Source organism: Carcharhinus amblyrhynchos, chromosome 23, assembly GCF_965287045.1.
Source record: "Carcharhinus amblyrhynchos chromosome 23, sCarAmb.v2.hapA, whole genome shotgun sequence".
Classification (NCBI taxonomy): domain Eukaryota; kingdom Metazoa; phylum Chordata; class Chondrichthyes; order Carcharhiniformes; family Carcharhinidae; genus Carcharhinus; species Carcharhinus amblyrhynchos.
In genome coordinates this window covers 45919000-45940185 of record NC_137346.1, presented here as the reverse complement: position 1 = coordinate 45940185, position 21186 = coordinate 45919000, and the positions used below count along the sequence as shown (strand labels likewise).

Below are 21186 nucleotides of genomic sequence, written 5' to 3'. Positions count from 1 at the left end.
TATCATAGAATCGCCACAGTGCAGGAGGCCATTCAGCCCTTCCACTTTGCACCAGTTCCCCAACAAAATATCTTACCTAGGTCCTTTCCCCGTAACCCCAAATACTTAGCATGGCCAATCCACCCAACCTATACATCTTTGAACTGTGGGAGGAAAAGGAGCACCTGGAGAAAACCCACACAGACGCAGGGAGAACGTGCAATCTGTACATAGACGTTGTCCCAAGGCTGGAATTGAAGCTAGGTCCCTGGCACTGTGAGGCAGCAGTGCTAATCACTGTGCTATTTACACCTTTGGCTGTACAGTGCTTTGAGATTCCCAGTGGTCGTGAAAAATTTGATTCAAGTACAGTCTTCTCTCATGGGCAGGCACTATTTAAATACAAAATGTTTTTGTTGTCTTGGAATCTTTTTTAAAACAAAGTACTTTAGATATTGCAGAGTGTTTAAAAGTAACATTATTCATCTTAGTAAAGAACAAAGAAAATTACAGCACAGAAGCAGGCCCTTCAGCCCTCCAAGCCTGCATCGACCCATGCTGCCCAACTGAACTAAAACCCTCAACCCTTCTGGGGATCACACATCTCCATTAACATACTATTCATTTATTTGTCCAGACACCCCTTAAAACTCACTGTTGTATCTGCTTCCACCACCTCCCCCGGCAGTGAGTTCCAGGCATCCACCGCCCTCTGTGTAAAAAAAAACTTGCCTTGTACATCTCCTTTAAACCTTACCCCTCGCACCTTAAACCTGTGTCCCCTACTAATTGACTGTTCCACTCCGGGGGAAAAAGCTTCTGACTATCCACTCTGCCCATGCCCCTCATAATCTTGTGGACTTCTATCAGGCCCCTCAACCTCTGTCGTTCCAGTGAGAGCAAACAAAGTTTGTCCAATCTCTTCTCATAGCTAATGTCCTCCATACCAGGCAACATCCTGGTAAATCTTTTCTGTCCCCTCTCCAAAGCCTCCACATCCTTCTGGTAGTGTGGCAATCAGAATTGAACACTGTATTCCAAGTACGGCCTAACTAAGGTTCCATAAAGCTGCAACATGACTTGCCAATTTTTAAACTCAGTACCCCGGCGGATGAAGGCAAGCACGCCGTATGCCTTTTTGACTGCCTCCCCCACCTGCATTGCCACTGTCAGTGACCTGTGTGCATATACGCCCAGATCCCTCTGTCTATTAATACTTTTCATGGTTCTGCCATTTACTGTATACTTCCTATCTGTATTAGACCTTCCAAAATGCATTGTCTCACACTTATCTGGATTAAACTCCATCTGCTACCTCTCCGCCCAAGCCTTCAGCCTACCTATGTCCTGCTGTATCCTATAATGGTCCTCATTGCTATCCACAAATCCACCAACCTTTGTGTCATCTGCAAACTTACTAATCAAACCAGTTACATTTTCCTCTAAATCATTTATATATATTACGAACAGCAAAGATCCCAGCACTGATCTCTGACGAACACCACTTGTCACAGCCCTCCATTCAGAAACACACCCTTCCACTGCTACCCTCTGTCTTCTATAACCGAACCAGTTCTGTATTCAGCTTGGCAGCTCACCTCTGACCCAATGCAACTTCACCTTCTGCACCAGTCTGCCAAGAGGGACCTTGTCAAAAGCTTTACTGAAGTCCATGTAGAGAACATCCACTGCCCTCCCCTCATCAATCGTCTTTGTCAATTCCTCGAAAAACTCAATCAATTGAGTGAGACACGACCTCCCCTTCACGAAACCAAGATGCTTCTTGCTAATACATCCACTTATTTCCAACTGGGAGTACATCCTGTCTTGAAGAATCCTCTCCAATAATTTCCCTACCACTGATGTAAGACTCACTGGCCTGTGATTACCTGGATTATTTTTGCTACCCTTCTTAAACAAAGGAACAACATTGGCTATTCTCCAATCCTCTGGGACCTCCCCTGTAGCCAGTGAGGAAGCAAAGATTTCTCTTAACACCACCCTGCCCCCACCCCCCAACTGTTTCCTCCCTTGCCTGTCTCAGTATTTTGGGAGATATCTCATTAGGATAGTCATTTGATATGGCCAATGCGAAGTTTTTAAGAGTTCTAATGAGTTACATTTTAACTTTCTCCCTGCTTCACATTATACACAGATCTTTATATGTTCAATACACGACTATATATGTTATTGTGATACAAAAGTTTGTTTCAGTTCTTAATCAGTTGGTAATCTTGCTGAAGCTTTAATCTCAGAATAGCTCACAAAGAATGATGCTGTTAAATCCAAGTTAACATCCTAGTTACAGTATCCAATTTATTTGTTAATACGCTCCATCATTATACTGTTCCACACTTGGTGTGTGTGCATGCTTGGTAATATTGAAATAGTGTTCAAAAGTGCCAATGTGAGAATCACAAATGAAGCTCTGTTTTGGTCTGAAGCTACTGTATTATTGTATTAGAGGTTTACTGAATTATGCATTCACATAACAAATGCTTGTTGTAATATTTCCTTTTCGTAAAGCTAAACCATTGAGGACAAAAGATTTTTTCTTTTGGAGCAACATGAATCTCCAGTTAGCCAAGTCACTGGCACTAAATTATGTTGCCATTAAAAAGCAGGAAAGAGATATAATCTTAATTTCACTGAAATATAATGGTATATCGCCTTCCAAAATAATCTGATTTATTTGAAGATTTGCAGGTTAACTGGAGAATGGGCCATAGCCAGTGCCAAGATATAATATCAGTTTCTACAAATAAGTTGTGCTCAGCATTGTAAGTGGAAAGTGTTTTGGTATATATGACTGCTGACCACCAGCGAACCTTTATACCAAATTTAGCAGATTATAAATTCTGATTGAGTTTGTTTTTTATATGACCACATAAGGGTGGAACTGTGAAAAACAAGCTTCTATGTTCCCACATCAGAAGGTGTGGTTTCCATTATACAATGGTTCTGGCTTCTCAAACAATATCATAGCACCAGTGTGATAACACTTAGAAGGGAACTATTTATCATTCTAATTGTCATCACTCAGGTGTTGCGTCTGACTACACAACCATTCAGCTCCGCATCGGCCACATCAAATGACTACAGTGGAGCATTCTGCACTGGAGCAACACCGGTAAGTCCCTGATTAATTCTTAAGAAAATCCATCTTGTTAAAAGAAAAGTTGCAGGCCAGAACCATTGTATAAACATTATAATAAAAGAAAAATATTAAAACATTATAATGGTGAAATCAGACCTAGGTAACACACTCTTACCTCTTTTACTTTATATGGACATTATCTGCCATTGTAAAGTCTTACCAAACACCAAGTTCAGCACAGTATCCTTTATTTATATAAGAAATGGAGCCGCTGGATAAAATTCAGGCAGTATAAGAAGTCTGGAGTCTACTGGTTTTAGAGTCTAAATGAGTTCTTCTCCATAACAGTGAGCCAGTTGGTATTATTTGACATTAAGTAGAGTGTTGTACAGCGAAATTCATTTTCTACTACAAAAATGTGGAATTGGAACATTATCTGGGATTATTTTGATAAGTGGCTGAAACACAGGATGCATGGAAGCAAGGAAGGGAAAAGGGTTGAAAAGACAAAGAAGAAAGAAAAATAAATGAACAAGGAAAGCAAATGAAATTATTGAAAACATTATGGAAAATGGAGTAAGAGATAAATAACACCAGTGATCCAAATTACTGCCAGAAAATTGATGCTTTGCTTATAGCTGTCTGCATCAGTGACTTTGAAATCTGGATCAGTAACCCATCAAAATACCTTGTGATCCTTGAAATGACTTTCAACACTTGGATGCATTTTGCATGTTTATAAATGTAAAACTATGTAGCATTTTCTTTATTAGCAAAGTCAAAAAAATTAAAAGGCACAATTACTCACAAAGTTTTTTGTTTTTCTTTGCCATGCCCTTGCTCTTTTTTTTAGGTTTTGGGACTGTCACAGGGGAGTGTCAGTGACATGCTATCTAGGCCTAAGCCTTGGAGTAAACTGACTCAGAAAGGCCGAGAACCCTTTATTCGTATGCAGCTATGGCTGAACGGTGAGCTGGGACAGAGCGTTCTTCCATCCCAGATCCAGCAAACGGGACAAGGTAGGCCCGAGAGACCATGTGTATGCATAGTATTAAAACATAACTGGATTCAGTTGAATTATTGACCACTATCTTGTGGCTGTTCACATAGCCATAATGACACAGAAGATCTTTTTACCATAGTTACAGGAAATACCTTTTAGTTTAAAAAAAGTTTCTTTATATTGTATTAGTCCCATTTTTCTGCTCTCTTCCTACCTTTCCATATTTTTCTTTCTTTAATAATTAGCAAATAATTTAATCATTTTGAACATTCTAATCAATTTAGCATCAATTCTATTAATGGTAAAGCATTCCAGTTATTTTTGCATGAAAACGGCATTTTCAATCAAAATAGTTGTGTAATTAACAAATAAATTTTATTATAAACAAATGTGAGGTGATGCATTTTAATAGAATGAATAAGGAGGCAACTTATTACTTGGAAGTTAAGTATCTAAATGGGGCAGAGGAGCTAAGGGATCTGAGGGCACTGATCAATAAATCACACAGTAGGGCCGCGGGTTAATATGGTCATAGAGAGACGAGGCAAAACATTAGGTTTCATTTCTGAAGGGTAAGATTTGCAAAACAGAGCAATTATGATACACTTTGATTGAACCTTGCTTAGGCCACACTCAAAAGCCACAGTTACGGCACAAAAGGAGGCCATTTGACCCATTGAGTCCATGCCAGAGCTCCACAGAACAGTCCAGTCCATCCCATTTCTCTGGAGTTTATTTCTTTTAAGCATCTATCAAGTTTTCCTTTTGCAATTATTGACCACTCTCATAGGTAATGAGATCCATAGCTTGCTGCATAAAGAAGGTCTACCTCACCCAAGCTGTCACATGCTTTGCTAGCATTTTCTCAATGTGTCCTGCCACATGCATTCCCAAATAACACTGTTCTTGCGCGCTCTTTAGAACTGTGCTATTAAGTGTATATTGCCTCTTCCTATTTCTTCTATCAAAATATATCACCTCATACTAATCAGTATTATGTTTCATCTGTCATTTGCCAGCCCATCTATGTCATGTTGTTCATGTCATCCTCACTGTCTATCATCCCTCCAAATTGATATCAGAGCAAATTTTGAAATTCTACGCTCTAGTCTAACATTCAAGTCATTTATATAAAACAAAAATAAACGTTTAGCACTGATCCTGGGGGAACATTACTTTCTACCATCCTCCAGTCTAAAAAATTAAATAATTTAATTTAATCACTCTTCTCTCAAGCCAATTTTTGTTTGATCTAATTGGGTACTGACCCTGCTATTCCATGAGCCTCAGTTTTGTTAACTTAGAATATTGTGCCTGTTTTGTCTTTGTGTTGTGTCCGTAGGTCAGGAATAGTTGTCCCTTTCTCGGAGTGGATCATCGTTTTATGAACGTGAGATGGCTGTCATTTTGTGGCGCTCACAAAAGATTATTTTCTAGAGGAGTGTCACCATTTTGTGTTGCCAAGGTGTCACTTTGCATAGGCTGTGCTGGGATGGGTTAAGCTGCCACTTTGTGGACTCCTACGGCAAACATCTGGCCGGGTGAGGGGATAATGTGGGAGAAGGGTGTGGCACAAGTGAGAAAGTCAGAATCTGGCGATGGGGAAGGAGATGTGGGAGTGGATGAGTGTCCCTGCAACTACAAGTGCACCTGCTGTGTCAAGATCATGCTCATGTTTTACAGCAGTATTTGGTCACCAATTATCATAGGAACCCTTTCGTCATTGGATCGTGGCCTCACTATGTCGAGACCATGTGGTGGTCGTGCATGGGCATCTTCTATTTGTTCGAATGAAGTTTGAAACCTGGAACGTCAGGATCTTCATGGTCAGTTCTGAGGTCTGCACTGCCTTCATAGCTCAGGAACTCAGGCATCTCGACATTGATATTACCACCTATGTGAGACACAGCATGCAGAAGGACAACTGAAGGAGCTAGGTGGCAGCCACATCTTTTCCTGAAAGGATCTTCCAGAAGAGGAACAACACCTCCACGGTGTAGACTTCAATGAAAACGAGCTTGCCTGGCACCACAGCAGCTCCCCCCTCTTGGATAAGCAAGTGCCTCGTGGCTGACTGACTCACCCTGATGAGGAATCAGTGTATCACCATCATCAGAGTATGAGCTCCTACACTTGAGGCAACACACTAGATTGACCTTGAGCATTCCCTTGCCTGATTGCTAGTAAATGATAGATTGAATCACTTCAGAGATGGGTCACTGCCAGAGTCAGGAAGGAGAAAATCTCTGAAAGGCCATGATTGGCATGGAAGGAGGAAGGAAGTCTTCATCTTTGCAAAGGCAGGCATAGAGAATGGAATTCATTATTGCCTCCAAAATGACAACATAGCATTCAGCTGAATGAGCCAGATATTAAATATTTAAGGACCAGAACCTCCAACCCAGGACTAAGCCCTTGATTTACCAGGCAGCAGTGATCTCCATGCCCTTAAAAAAAAAAAATCAGAGACTTGGATATCCCACAGGTGGTGCCATCACATTCAATGACAAGAAAACAGTCCAACAGTCTTCTCTCAAGCCAACATGCCCAGCATTGAGGTGCCAGTCACTCAAAATGTCATTTGATTGTCTGTTACTAGACTTCAGGAACAACTGCTCTCCTCAGGAATCTGTTGTGGCAGGAGACTCCCAGGACAACAGAACACCTTAAGGATGTCTTCAAGGTATTCAAGATGGAGTGGATGCAAGTCATCCTTGATCCCAAGTGACTATCAAGAAGGTATTATACAAAGGATATGGAGGCACTGGGAAAGGTGCAGAAAATTGATAGATTGATATCAAATTAAAAGGTTATATTCAAAAGGAAAGATTAAACTAGCTAGGGTTCCTTTCTCTGGAAAGGCTAAGGTTGAGGGCTCACTGTAAATATATTTTGAAGGAGTGGATGTAGAGAAACTATTTTTACTTATCATCTTGTGACAAAGATTGAGACTATTTTTCAGGCTGCCTTTGCCATTTCCCCAGGTCATGGCTTTAAATTCACATCTTTTGTCATTACTATCCTATTTCCCCATATGGTCTCTCTCAGCTCATTTTTTTTGTAATATTTCTTAGTGTGGCTAGGTGTCAAACTCTGATTGTGCTCCTGTGAAGTTGCTTTGGATGATTTACCATGTTAAGGATACTATATAAATTCTGGTGGTTGTTCTGGGGACCAAAACTGGGAGCCATAAATATAACAGTCACAAAAAAATCCAACAAGGAAATCGGAACAAATGTCTTCATCTGGAATATGCAACTGGTACAAAGTAATTGAAGTGAATGAACCAGGCTAAGTGTCAGATATGGAGGTAGGTGAACACTTTAGTGATAGTGGCCATAATTCAGTTACGTTTAGTTTAGCGATGGAACAGGATAGGAATATACCACAGGGCGAGAGTTATAGCTAGGGGAAAGGAAATTGTGATGCGATTAGATGAAATTTAGGTTGCATAGGATGGGGACAAGATCTGCAGGGGATGGGCACGATTGAAATGTGGAGCCTGTTCAAGGAACAACTACTGCGTGTCCTTGAGAAGTACGTACCTATCAGAAAGGGAGACAGTGGTCGAGCGAGGGAACCGTGGTTTACTAGAGAAGTTGAATCTCTTGTGAAGAGGAAGAAGAAAACTTATGTATGGATGAGACATGAAGGCCTGGTTAGGGCACTTGAGAGTTACAGATTAACCGGGAAGGACCTAAAGAGAGAGCTAAGAAGAGCCAGGAGGGGACATGAGAAGTCTTTGGCAGGTAGGATCAAGGAAAACCCTAAAGCTTTCTATAGGTACGTCAGGAATAAAAGAATGACTAGGGTAAGATTAGGGCCAGTCAAGGACAGTAGTGGGAAGTTGTGCGTGGAGTCCGAAGAGATAGGAGAGATGCTAAATGAATATTTTTCGTCAGTATTCACACAGGAAAAAGACAATGTTGTCGAAGAGCATACTGAGATGCAGGCTTTTAGACTAGATGGGATTGAGGTTCATAAGGAGGAGGTATTAGCAATTCTGGGAAGTGTGAAAATAGGTAAGTCCCCTGGGCCAGATAGGATTTATCCTAGGATTCTCTGGGAAACTAGGGAAGAGATTGCGGAACCTTTGGTTTTGATCTTTATGATGTCATTGTCTACAGTAATAGTGCCAGAAGACTGGAGGATAATAAATGTTGTCCCCTTGTTCAAGAAGGGGAGTAGAGACAACCCTGATAATTATAAACCAGTGAGCCTTACTTCTGTTGTGGGCAAAGTTTTGGAAAGGATTATAAGAGATAGGATTTATAATCACCTAGAAAGGAGCAATTTGATTAGGGATAGTCAATATGGTTTTGTGAAGGGTAGGTCGTGCCTCACAAACCTTATTGAGTTCTTTGAGAAGGTGACCAAAGAGGTGAATGGGGGTAAAGCAGTTGATGTGGTGTTTATGGTAAAGCGTTTGATAAGGTTCCCCACGGGAGGCTATTGCAGAAAATACAGAGGCATGGGATTGAGGGTGATTTTGTGATTTGGATCAGAAATTGGCTAGCTGAAAGAAGACAAAGGATGGTAGTTAAAGGGAAATGTTCATCCCGGAGTTCAGTTACTAGTGATGTACCGCAAGGATCTGTTTTTGGGCCACTGCTGTTTGTCATTTTTATAAATGACCTGGATGAAGGATAGAAGGATGGGTTAGCAAATTTGCGGATGACACTAAAGTTGGTGGAGTTGTGGACACTGTGGAAGGATGTTGCAGAGGGACATCGATAAGTGCAGAGCTAGGCTGAGGGGTGGCAAATGGAGTTTAATGCGGAAAGGTGTGAGGTGATTCACTTTGGAAGGAGTAACAGGAATACAGAGTACTGGGCTAATGGTTAGATACTTGGTAGTGGGATGAGCAGAGAGATCTCGGTGTCTATGTGCATAAATCCCTGAAAGTTGGCACCCAGGTTGATAGGGTTGTTAAGAAGGTGTACAATGTGTTAGCTTTTATTGGTAGAGGGATTGAGTTTTGGAGCCATGATGTCATGTTGCAGCTGTATAAAACTCTGGTGTGGCCACCCTTGGAGAATTTGTACAGTTTTGGTTGCTGTGTTATACGAAGGATGTGGAAGCATTGGAAAGGGTGCAGAGGAGATCTACCAGGATGTTGCCTGGTATGGTGGGAAGATCTTATGAGGAAAGGCTGAGGGACTTGAGGCTATTTTCATTAGAGAGAAGGTTAAGAGGTGACTTAATAGAGGCATACAAGGTGATCAGAGGATTAGATAGGATGGACAGTGTGAACCTTTTTCCTCGGATGGTGATGGCTAGTATGAGGGGATATAGCTTTAATTTGAGGGGTGATAGATATAGGACAGATGTCAGAGTAGTAAGGGCATGGAATGCCTTTCCTGCAATAGTAATGGACTTGTCAACATTAAGGGCATTTAAAGGGTCATTGGATAAGCATATGGATGATATTAGAATAGTGTAGGTTAGATGGGCTTTAGATTTGTTTCACAGGTCGGCGCAACACTGAGGGCCGAAGGGCCTGTACTGCGCTGTAATGTTCTATTAATGATAACGAGTTGTTTAAGGAGAAGCTTATTTGGCACATGAGGCAAAAGAAAAATATATTATTAGGATTATATGACATTGGGTAGAAGGAGGCTTATAAGTACTGGCACACATCAATTGGGCTGAATGGCATGTCTCTGTGGTGCTTGTTGTACTTTATAATCTGCCCCTTCACGTATCAGATTGAGGGCCGAAGGGCCTGTACTGTTGTATGTTACCATGATATCATGGCTGTTGGCATTTCTGTGCCAACCAGTGATTATAACTATATTATCTTGGCTGTCACTGTTATCAGTTTGAGACCCCCTATAATCTCCCCATCAATATGATTGATTTGACAGAGTACAACCCTAGTTACTGTAGTCATTCTTCATAACTCAAACCCTCTGGTAAATTGCACATTTTACAGAGAAGTTATGCATCTTCCATAGTGGTCATGATGTGGATGTGCCGGCGTTGGACTGGGGTAAACACAGTAAAAAGTCTGTGTACTATCAAATAAATCGGTTGGACTTAAACCTGGTGTTGTCAGACTTTTTACTGTGTCTTCCATAGTGAGCAGTCTGAAGCTTGTGCCAACATATATAACAATCACTACAATTTGTTTTGTAATGTGTGTTTTGATATTTTAACCAAAGAAATTGAATGAGTGTAAGTTTTATTATTTTTTGTTGTGTGTTACGGACACAAAGATGAATTGTATTGAATTATTATTACTGTTCCACTATTCTGCCCGAGACAGCGGCAGTTTAAATTTCTAATTTCATTTGTTTTGCTTTGTATCATTCCCTTATTGTAATGGGCAGTGGTGTGTTTCCCAAACCTCAGTTTATCAGGTTAGAAATAACCCCGCAGCAAAGTCTTTAAGGTGAAATAAAACTAAAATTTACTAGCACGTTCAAAACTTGAGGTATGAATCGCCAGACACATTCCGACTCGAGCCTACAAGTCCAAAACGCAGAGAAAGAAAGGGATCAAAGTTACTAGTTGTGAGTTACTTGGAAATCAAAAAGGTATTGGCATTAATTCATGTGTCTGGAGTCCAGAAAGTCAGAGTTTCAGTGAAGATTCTTTGAGGTGGCTTTGTCCAGCAGAATGCCTGCTCTTTGTCCTCAGAAGTCAGTTGAAGCTGCAGAAAAGCATTGTTGTATTGTGGAAATTAGTTCACTTTGTCAGTGAAATGCAAGGTCCTTTCTGGTGATCCCAATTTGACGGAAAAGGAAGTCAGAGGTAGGCTGCGGGCCTGGAGCCCACTTCCCCCTCGAGGTTAAACAAGAATTGAAGACAGAATCTAGAAGCTGTATAATTAGCTCAGCCATGTGACAAGGTGGTTCCAGGTTAAACCATTCAACTAACAGTGTACTTGAGGGACCCTTGTTAAACCCCATTGTATTTTGAGCAGATAACTGTGAAACCATTAATACAGTCTTGGAGATGAGGAGTCACGGTAAAGTCATAAAGGTTTACAGCATGGAAACAAGCCCTTCGCCCCAACTTGTCCTTGCCGCCCTTTTTTTTTAAAATCCCTAAACTAATCCCAGTTGCTCGCATTTGGCCTACATCCCTCTATACCCATCGTACCCATGTAATGATCTAAATGCTTTTTGAAAGACAACATTGTACCTGCCTCTGGCAACTTGTTCCAGACACTCACCAACCTATGTGTGAAAAAATTGCCCCTCTGGACACTTTTGTATCTCTCCCCTCTCACCTTAAATCCATGCCCTCTAGTTTTAAACTCCCCAATTTTGGGAAAAGCTAATGAGGGGCACAGCTGATCTTATTTTTTAGACCTCTGTAATGTCACCCCTCAACTTCCTACGCTCCAGAGAAAAAAGCCCAGCCTGTCCAGAATCTCCTTATAACCCAAACCATCAAGTCCTGGTAGCACCCTAGTAAATCTTTTCCACACTCTTTCTAGTTTAATAATATCCTTTCTATAATAGGGTGACCAGAATTGCACACAGTATTTCAAGTGTGGCCTTACCAATGTCTTGTACAACTTCAACAAGACGTCCCAACTCCTGTATTCAGTGTTCTGACTGATGAAACCAAGCATGCTGACTGCCTTCTTCACCACTCTATCCACCTGTGACTCCCACTTTCAAGGAGCTATGAACCTGTACCCTAGATCTTTGTTCTGTAACTCTCCCCAGTGCCCTGCCATTAACTGAGTAAGTCCTGCCCTGGTGCAATCTACCAAAATCGCCTTGCATTTGTTTAAATTAAACTCCATTTGTCAACCCACTGGCCCAATTGATCAAGATTCCATTGCAATTGGAGGTAACTTTCTTCACTGTCCACTATGCCACCAATCTGGGTGTCATAGAAATCATAGAAACCCTACAACACAGAAAGAGACCATTCAGCCCATCAGGTCTGCACCGACCACAATCCCACCCAGGTCCTGCCCCAATTCCCTACATTATTTACCCACTAATCCCTCTAACCTAAGCACCTCAGGACACTAAAGGCAATTTTAGCATGGCCAATCAACGTAATCCGCACATCTTTGGACTGTGGGAGGAAACCGGAGCACTTGGGGGAAACCCATGCAGACACGAGGAGAATGTGCAAATTCCACACACACAGTGACCGAAGCTGGGAATTGGCAAACTTACTAACTTACTCATCTGCAAACTTACTAACCATGCCTCCTATATTCTCATCCACATCATTACTATAAATGACAAATAACAGTGGACCCAGCAGTGATCCCTAAGGCACACCGCTAGTCCGAAGCTTCTAGTTTGAAAAACAACTCTCTACAACCACCCGACAGAAGCCAATTTTGTATCCATTTAGATACCTTACCCTGGATCCCATGAGATTTAATCTTGTGCAACAGCCTACTATGCAGTATCTTGTCAAAGGCCTTGCTAAAGTCCACGTAGACAACATCAACTGCACCATTCTCATCTACCTTCTTGGTTACCCCTTCAAAAAACTGTATCAAATTGGTAAGACATGATTTTCCACTCACATGCTGACTGTCCCTAATCAGCCCTTGCATCTCTGGATAACTGTCAATCCTGCCTCTCAAGATACCTTCCAACAATTTACCCACCACAGATGTGAGGCTTACTGGCCTGTAGTTCCCAGGCTTTTCCCTGCAGCCCTTTTTAAACAAAGACACAACATTTGCCACTCTCCAATCTTCAGGCACCTCACCCGTGACTATCAATGATTCAGATATCTGGCCAGGGGACCTGCAATGTCCTGGGATACACTTCATCAGGTCCCAGGAATTTATCTACGGAGGAGGGAACCGAGTGTATGGTGTCGAAATTTGCTGATGACACCAAGATTGGTGGAACGGCAAATTGCGCGGAGGGTGTGGAGAGTCTGCAGAAGGATCTAGATAGGCTGGGCGAATGGGCCAGGAACTGGCAAATGGAATTTAATGTTGGCAAGTGTGAGGTGGTCCACTTTGGTAGGAAGGACCATTACTTACGTGGCGAAAAACTGCAGCAGGCGACGGTGCAGAGGGACCTCAGGGTCCTTGTGCATGAGTCGCAAAAACCCAGCCTGCAGGTGCAGCAGGTGGTCAGGAAGGCGAATGGGATGCTGGCCTTCATAGCGAGGGGGATTGAATATAAAAGTAGGGAGGTCTTGCTGCAGCTGTATAGGGCATTGGTGAGGCCACAGCTGGAGTACTGTGTGCAGTTTTGGTCGCTGCACTTACGCAAAGATATTTTGGCCTTGGAGGGAGTGCAGAGGAGGTTTACTAGGCTGATACCGGAGTTGAGGGGGTTGAGCTATGAGGAGAGGCTGAATAAACTAGCCTTGTACTCGTTAGAGTTTAGAAGAATGAGGGGAGATCTCATTGAGACGTATAAGATGATGAATGGGATGGATAGGATAGAGGTGGAGAGACTCTTCCCGCTCAGAAAGGACAGTAGGACTAGGGGGCACAGCCTCAAGATAAAGGGGGGGCGGTTTAGAACGGAGTTGAGGAGGAACTTCTTCACTCAAAAGGTGGTGAATCTCTGGAATTCTCTGCCCATTGAAGTGGTGGAGGCTGCCTCGCTAAATATTTTTAAGACACGGGTTGATGGGTTTTTGATAAGCGAGGGGATTAAGGGTTATGAGGAGAGGGCGGGAATGTGGAACTGAGCCACGACAGATCAGCCATGATCTTATTGAAAGGCGGGGCAGGCTCGAAGGGCTAGATGGCCTACTCCTGCTCCTATTTCTTATGTTATGTTTTTATTTATGTGTTTTAAGCCTTCCAGCACCACCACCTTTGTAATATGTACACTCCTGAAGACATCACTATTTATTTCCCCAAGTTCCCTAACATCCATGCTTTTGTCCAGAAATGGCTGGTGCAAACATTTCATCTACTTGACCTATGCTCCGGAATATTCTGACCATGAAAAATGGTGTCACATTTGAGGAGGATGATGAGTTGGTGTTTGTCCACTGGAATGGCTTTGAATCTTCTAAAGTTAGCAGCATGTGACCATTTTATCAGTCCCAACATTTATCCATTTAAAGGGAATATAGTAGAAAAACAGATTTGTTTTAGATTTTTTGGCTTCTTGGGGTGACATATGCACACTTCGTAATACAACATCAAAATCTTCAGAACTGTAGAGATTGTGTCCTCTTGGTTGTTGAGTTTATCCACTTAATAACAGAACGGGAGGGTTTGACCCTTAATCTATATTGTTACGGCCAGAATAGCGTTTGGAATTGGTGAAGAATCAAAGAGGCAATTGCTAACTTCTGCAGGGCCTTAGTTAGGCTGCAGTAGGAGTATTGACCAAGAAATTCAGGTACACTTACTTTTGGGAACTTGGGCAAACCAGTTTCAGAGGTTAGATGGTGAGACCTAAGGCACACCTGATACTGAGTTCCGGGTTTCGTTACCATTAAAGCAAGCTGCAGGCAGCAATCGGCAGCTCACCACTGAAGAGAAATTGGCAATTGGTCACTGCAATGCCAAGAGGAGCCCTCATGAGTAATGAAGAGTGGGGCAGGAAGCTATAACTGGAAGGGACTGCCTTGTTAGGGATGAGGGTGGAGACTAGCAGCCGGCAGCAGTTAAATTCTGTTATTGTAGGTTTGGGAAAAGCACTCCACCTCTTGTATTGTATTGTTTCATGTACAGCGGATTTTCCTGGGTGCTGTTGGCACCAGTTATTTCATGGCATCCCCGTTACAAAGTGGGAACCTCAAACTGCTGCTCGGCTCCTAACTTGAAGATGCACAGGCATGGATACTACATATGGCTTTCTTTGGCCCATATTAATGTGTTGTAGTTCTGGGTGCCCCATTATATGAAAGTTGTAAAAGATTTGGAAAAGTGCACTGTCGATTCACCTGCATGTTACTAGAGTTGAGGGGTTACAATAGGAAGAGAAACTCGGTAAACTAGGGAATAAACAAAAATATTAAGCATTGGATATGCTGGAGTCTGTAACAAAACCTAAAACACACTGGAAACACTGATCAGATCAATCCGTATCTACGGAAAAAGGAAAGCAGTTAGCGTTTCAGCCACATTACCCTTGTACTGATGAAGGATTGTAAACTTAAAGTACTAAGAATTTTTTTCTTCCCACAAATGCTGCATCAGTGTTGACAGCATTTATCATTTTTCCTTGAGAAATTAGGATTTTCTTCACTAGAACTGAGAAGGTTCTTCAGATCTTGTTAGAGGTCTTTAAGGTTATAAAGGGTTTTGATCAGGTAATAATGGATCACATTGTATCACTTGGCTTATAACATGACCTCATTTTGTCAGCATCTAAATACATGTTTCAACCTGTGGTCAGTGTGTAGGCAGCCCTGACTTCTTTCTGCTATTAAATTTCCTCAGGTTCATCTGGATTCCGTCTTCAAATCATTTCTTTCAAAATGTTGAAACAAAACTTGACTGTGAATTCAATCATGCTATAAGGAAATATGATTGAACTTTATAGTGACAAAAAAGATGATTTACAAATTTTGAATAAATAATTTAATGGAACAATGTCGAGAATTAAAATATGTTAGCTTTCTCATCCTGGTTGTTTTAGTTCACAAAAAGCTCGTGGGTGGCACATTTACCTTTTATCACATCAGCTCTGGGATTGTCATAACCTGCAGTAATTTGCAGCACCTTGTTATTCACTAAGATTCAAGGCAGGGACACTGTTGAACAGTAAAACCGTCTTAGAGATAACTGGAGTTGGGGGCACATCTAAAAAGAGTTTTGAGTGATTAATAAATAACTAAATTCATGTTAACAGAACTTGCATGATTTCTATTCATAAAAGAAAGAAGATGACATTTTTATGGAGTCACATTTGCATCAATTCGTCAAATACAGATCAGTGATCCCTGAGGTTTTTCAATCAGTAGATTATATTAGAGAGGAAGGGAAAAAAATTGAATTTTTGCAAAATAATTTAATATATGTTCAATACATCTCTAGATTCCTTTGAGTGCAATCTAACAGGCAGAAAGATTTTTTTTGGCATTCATGTTTATTGCAAGGCACCAGAACAAACTGCATTTCATAGAACCCCTACAGTACAGAAAGAGGCCATTTGAGCCTGTACCAACAACAATCCCACCCTATCCCTGGAACCCCTCATATTTACCACGCTAATCCCACCAAAACTAGGGTCAATTTGATATGGCCAGTCAACCTAACCTGCATATCTTTAGATTTGTGGGAAGAAACCGGAGCACCCAGAAGAAACTCATGCAGACACAAGGACAACATGCAAACTCCACATGAACAGTGAACCAAGCCAGAATTGAACCCAGGTCTCAGGCACTGAGGCAGCAGTGTTAACCGCTGTGCCACCGTGCTGCTGGAGTTTGGCTTTTCCATCTTCCCTTGTAAGTGGTGTACAGTTTTTCAGTGCATCCCAATGGAGATAAGCTGAGTATTTGCATTCCTGTTGCTGCCTGCCTTGACATGTTTTATACTCGGCGTGTAAGTCGACCTCCATTTTTGGAAGGTTTTTTTGACATTTCTAAGGTCAACTTATCCGCCATGATCTATAGTAAATAGTGTATGATGCTTCCACTTATCAATAGACGGTAACAAGAGGGCATAAATTTAACTAAATCTCACAGTAATTAAAGAGAAGATTAGAAGTAAATATTTTACAAACATGGTGCAGGTATATTCTCTGTTACAGCCATTGTAGCAACGCGCATGAGAAGTAAAGAAAGAATTGTTTGAGAATGAAGATTGTTAAAAAGACTATGAAGCAAGCAGGAGAGTGGGATTTGACTCGGAGCCCTGGAGACTGGTGCAGCCTTGGTCTGTTTCTGAACTGTGACATTTTATGTTTGTGTGTTATAAATGGCTTCAGTGCATCTGAGTTATGTTGGGTAAGGGGGAGGGGTGGAATTCTCAATAAAACACCAGGTACTAATTCTTTATATGATCAACAGTAACACCATATATAGCTCTCTCAAAGGACTAAGTTGTGTTAAGCCTCAGACATTCATTCTCAGCTAGAAGGTTTTAGACTCTCGGGTACTCTTGCTTTCCCAATCAGCAAGGGTTGTAGCTTGCCAGCATGAGATGGAGAGGGTACTGCCCCTCTGTTCACAGTTTCCTAGTTTTAAGCACGTTGTCTTATACAGTAAGCATTACAACAATACTATATGGCTCTCTGATAGTGTTAGTTCATTCTTTAAACATTGTCATGATTAGTTGAGTAGTTTTTCAGTTGGAGAGACTAAGGTTCTACAAGCTGACATATAATCAATAAGTTGTAGGTTATACACAATCACAATGAAATGTTATAGTTTAAGTCTTTAAAACATTGTAGCTAAAATGACTTGACTCCTTAAGATAGTTTGTTTCTGATGTGATGGCCAACATTTTCTGACCCACCAAAGCAATAAGGGATTCAGCAATGTAATACTCAGAAAGAAGCCCTGACCCTCAAAAGGAATTATTCTTCACAAATTGCACATTATCCAAAATTTTGGTTGCATGTTTACCCACGTTGCAGTTCCTATTAATCCTATGCTCATCTGACCTTCACTGGGCCTGTAATCCAATCAACTTCAAAATCTTTGTTTTCATATACAAATGACTCCTTTCCACTGCCATTCCTGCAGCCTCATTCCCCACCCTATGTTTCTCTTCTCATCTCTATTCTTCCAGTTCCAGTTTCACTTGCAACATTCCCTGTTTCTCTCCACTTCCTGGTAATGGGTTATTTTTACCTCTTAATTGTTTGAATAATCAACATGATTTTTATCCCATCTTTGTAACCTTTCCTAACCTTTGAGTGTTAGCCTCAACTGGTAGCACTCTCGCCTCTTGAGTCACAGTGTTCTGAGTTCAAATTCCATTCCAGGGTTTGAGCACAAAACTTGAGGCTGACACTCTATTGCAGCACTGAGGGATTGCCACACGGTCTGAAGTGCTGTCTTTTGGGTGAAATGTTAAACTGAGGCAGCATCTGTAAAAGATTTCAAGCAAGAGGGGAGTTAATGTTGATATTCTGATTAACATTTATCATTCAATCAGCATCACAAAATGACAGATGATCTGATCATTATCACTTTGCTGTTTGTGCAAGTTTGCTGTTCTTCTGCATTTCCCACAGCAAGTGATGACACTTCACAAGCATGTGGCTGTGAAGTTCTTTGAACTGTCAATGCTCATGAAAATCTCTAAGTAATCTCTAAATAATCTATTTTTCTTGACCCTATAGCCTCTCGTGGAACACTCCATTTTCCTTCTCATCTTGCACATTTCCCTTCCTTTGCCTCATTATTAATAATGTGCCTTCACTTCTATAGGTGTCATGGTTTAGAATTCACTCCACAATTCCTTCCACTATCCTCCCCTTAAAACCCACCCCTCCAAACCCACCTTTCCAACCAAGCTTTTTGTCCACCCTTCTTTGCATGATGTTCCCTTTGCACTTGCGTAAATCCACGTTTTTCTCTTAATTATTCTATGTATCTACAAATTGATACTATAAAAGTGCAAGTTGTTGAGTAGTAAAATGCCCATGGAATAGCTCTATTTCTCAAACAGTGACTTATATTGTCTACGTTTTCAAATTGCTTTACATTTGGGAGAAGAATCTGTCTCAGTACAAGAACCTGTTTTATATTTTATGTTACACATTTGTTCTAATGAATCAAGGTCTTTTCCTACCCTTTCAAAAGACATTGTGATAAATTTGTGAAAAATAGAGGCCATCTCCATTTTCAAGAAACACTCTTGAAACTTCACTAAGATGTACTGAATATACTGTATCTTAATGTTGAATTGTGGATAGCAGCTTTCTGCTTCAATAAATTTAGCAATCCTCAGATGGAACATCAACTGGGAACTGATTTGCATTTGTTTTCTTTGTTCTTCCCAGAGTATTTCAACAGTGGAAAGTTAATTATTTCTCTAATCGTCCTCCCTCTTACCAATTTTAATTTTGTTTAATAGGAAGTTGTTTTCTTTCCTCTGTTGGGTCTTCAGGATTGATACTGTACTCAGTCTATCCCAGTGCTGTGTTATCGCCAGTGGCAGCAAACATATGAGTGTCCCCAAGTGCTTTCCCTCTGATTCCCGCTCTCTCCCCCCGTCCCCTTCATCGTGTGGGGCAGTTCCAGGAACCTTGCTGCTAATTTACCCTCTGCACCCTCACTGTGCCACCTGACCTCAAAGAGAGTATCTCTATAATTCCCATTTTTAATGAACAAGGAAGCTTTCTTCAGGGTTGGGGAATCTTATTGGATAGTGAAATAGCAACATTTGCCACAGAAATGCCAAGAATTAAACATTTTGAACAGTATTTTCCAAAATAATTCCAATTTAATATTATTAATAGTAGTCTGTAGTAGGGCAATGAAATGAAATGTGATTTTAACTAGTCTTGTGCAAAAGTGATCTTAAATGTTTATGCAGATCAATCATATTGATAACTATTGGATAACATCTATTTACTAGTTCCTTTTTTTAACATTACTTCCGATACACTTATTGTTGAAGACCGTTTGAAAGGAAATGTTTTGTCTGCGATAAGCTATAAAGCCATTTTAATGCAAAAGGCTCTTAATGATACCTAACGCACAATAGCAAGAAGTTATTTTTCAATCGCTAAGATTCAGCCGTGCGGTAAGGTATCTGTGTTATTTAGGCTGTTCAGTGAACTAGATCCTGACCTGCTGAACTCAATTTTAAGATGCAGCTGCAGTGACCCACAGGGAGCCTGAATTTTATGTTTGTTTAGTTTGTCCCATGATATCATTCGTCATTCCTCTATGCGCTCGCACTGCATTGCCTGGTAATGGGAATACCCAGAGGAGCCGTATAAAGCATTAACGCAGCAGAAAGTGCCTAATTAGAATTGGTATTGTTAAAGGCATTGGTATTACTCTGAATAATTTGTCTTGCTTTAGGGATTCATAAAACTTAATCCCTTTTTAATAAAAGTATAAGAATCTCCATTTTTTTGCTATTTCACATTAGGCAGGACAAAATTAATCTATAGTTTCTCTTCAGGGTAAATTAATATGTGAGAAAATCCCTTCAAAAAGCACTACACTGCCAGTACATAAATACAAATTACGAGAAGGTAATTTTAAAAATCCCCTTAAATTGTATTGCACCAGTATTAATAGTACCTGAAGGAGGTGATAGAATGCAAAATACTAGGCGTAGGCTAGTTAAAGACTTGGTGTAAAAGATTAATTGTGTCAGTGACCATCAAAAGCAAATTCCATTCCACCTGGACGTTTTAAAAATCTATTTCAAGTAACAAAGTACATGGCAAGTTACATATTTAGAAAAAGAGAACCCCCCCCCACCCCCATTTGAGCTTCCTTGATGTCACGTAACATTTCCCAGTGGGTGCCTGATCACCAACCATCTGCTCTCTGGTGCACAAGAATGTCCCTCTATTTGAGTCACTCCAGTTTCCCCTTCCTCTTTCTCTCTCCACCCCCCGCACCCCCCACCCTGTGGATTGACATTATCTTTCTTCACATTTCTAAGATGCAGCCATGCTCCGATTGTGGAGCATTTGAGCACATATCCATATTCCCTTGTAGTCTTTGGCTTCCACATTATATTATGCTTGGCTGCCTTAATGAGCGTTGTTCTTTTTACTTCAAGATTGCAAACAGTACAAAGTGAGGCCACTAACAGCTGAAATTATGCAAGTGTAACATTTTCCACTGGTAAATAATTGATGATTTATTTCTCGTGTTGCTATTTTACCATTTAAAAAGTACCAACCTTTGATTCACACACAGAAACGCACACGTATAAAATATACCTTAGCATCAGGTCAGCCCAGGTATTTGTATCTTTGTTACATAGTGAGATTTAAGAAAGCTGTGCAGTCCCCGGTTTGCTGTAAAGGTCAGTGATCTGTTTTTTTTGTAACTCATCCTTGTTTGTGTGCTTGAATGAGGAATTTAGACTTGCACTGCTCTGCCTAGAGTTGGGCGAGTTTGAGGACTCCCCAGGCGCAGAGAAAGATGTTGTAATCAATTACCACATCATAACACTGATGCATGATAATTACTGAATGTTCCTCCAGAGATAGCACAGCATTTGGCTGGCAAGCAGTCCTTTCTGGTCGGATGCCTGATTAATATGCAA

General features: G+C 41.0%; 1 protein-coding gene across 5 annotated transcripts in view; it reads left to right on the top strand.

The window, feature by feature from the left end:
* The window catches only part of cux1a (cut-like homeobox 1a), a 507476-nt gene that overhangs the window by 416100 nt on the left and 70190 nt on the right, over positions 1-21186 (top strand). For 3 of the 5 annotated variants that reach the window (XM_080211029.1, XM_080211031.1, XM_080211028.1), the window contains 2 exons: positions 3023-3109; positions 3930-4095. In XM_080211029.1, the coding sequence (XP_080067155.1) occupies positions 3023-3109; positions 3930-4095 (253 nt within the window). The remainder of the gene's footprint in view (positions 1-3022; positions 3110-3929; positions 4096-21186) is intronic. The other 2 variants (XM_080211032.1, XM_080211030.1) reach the window with 1 other exon arrangement.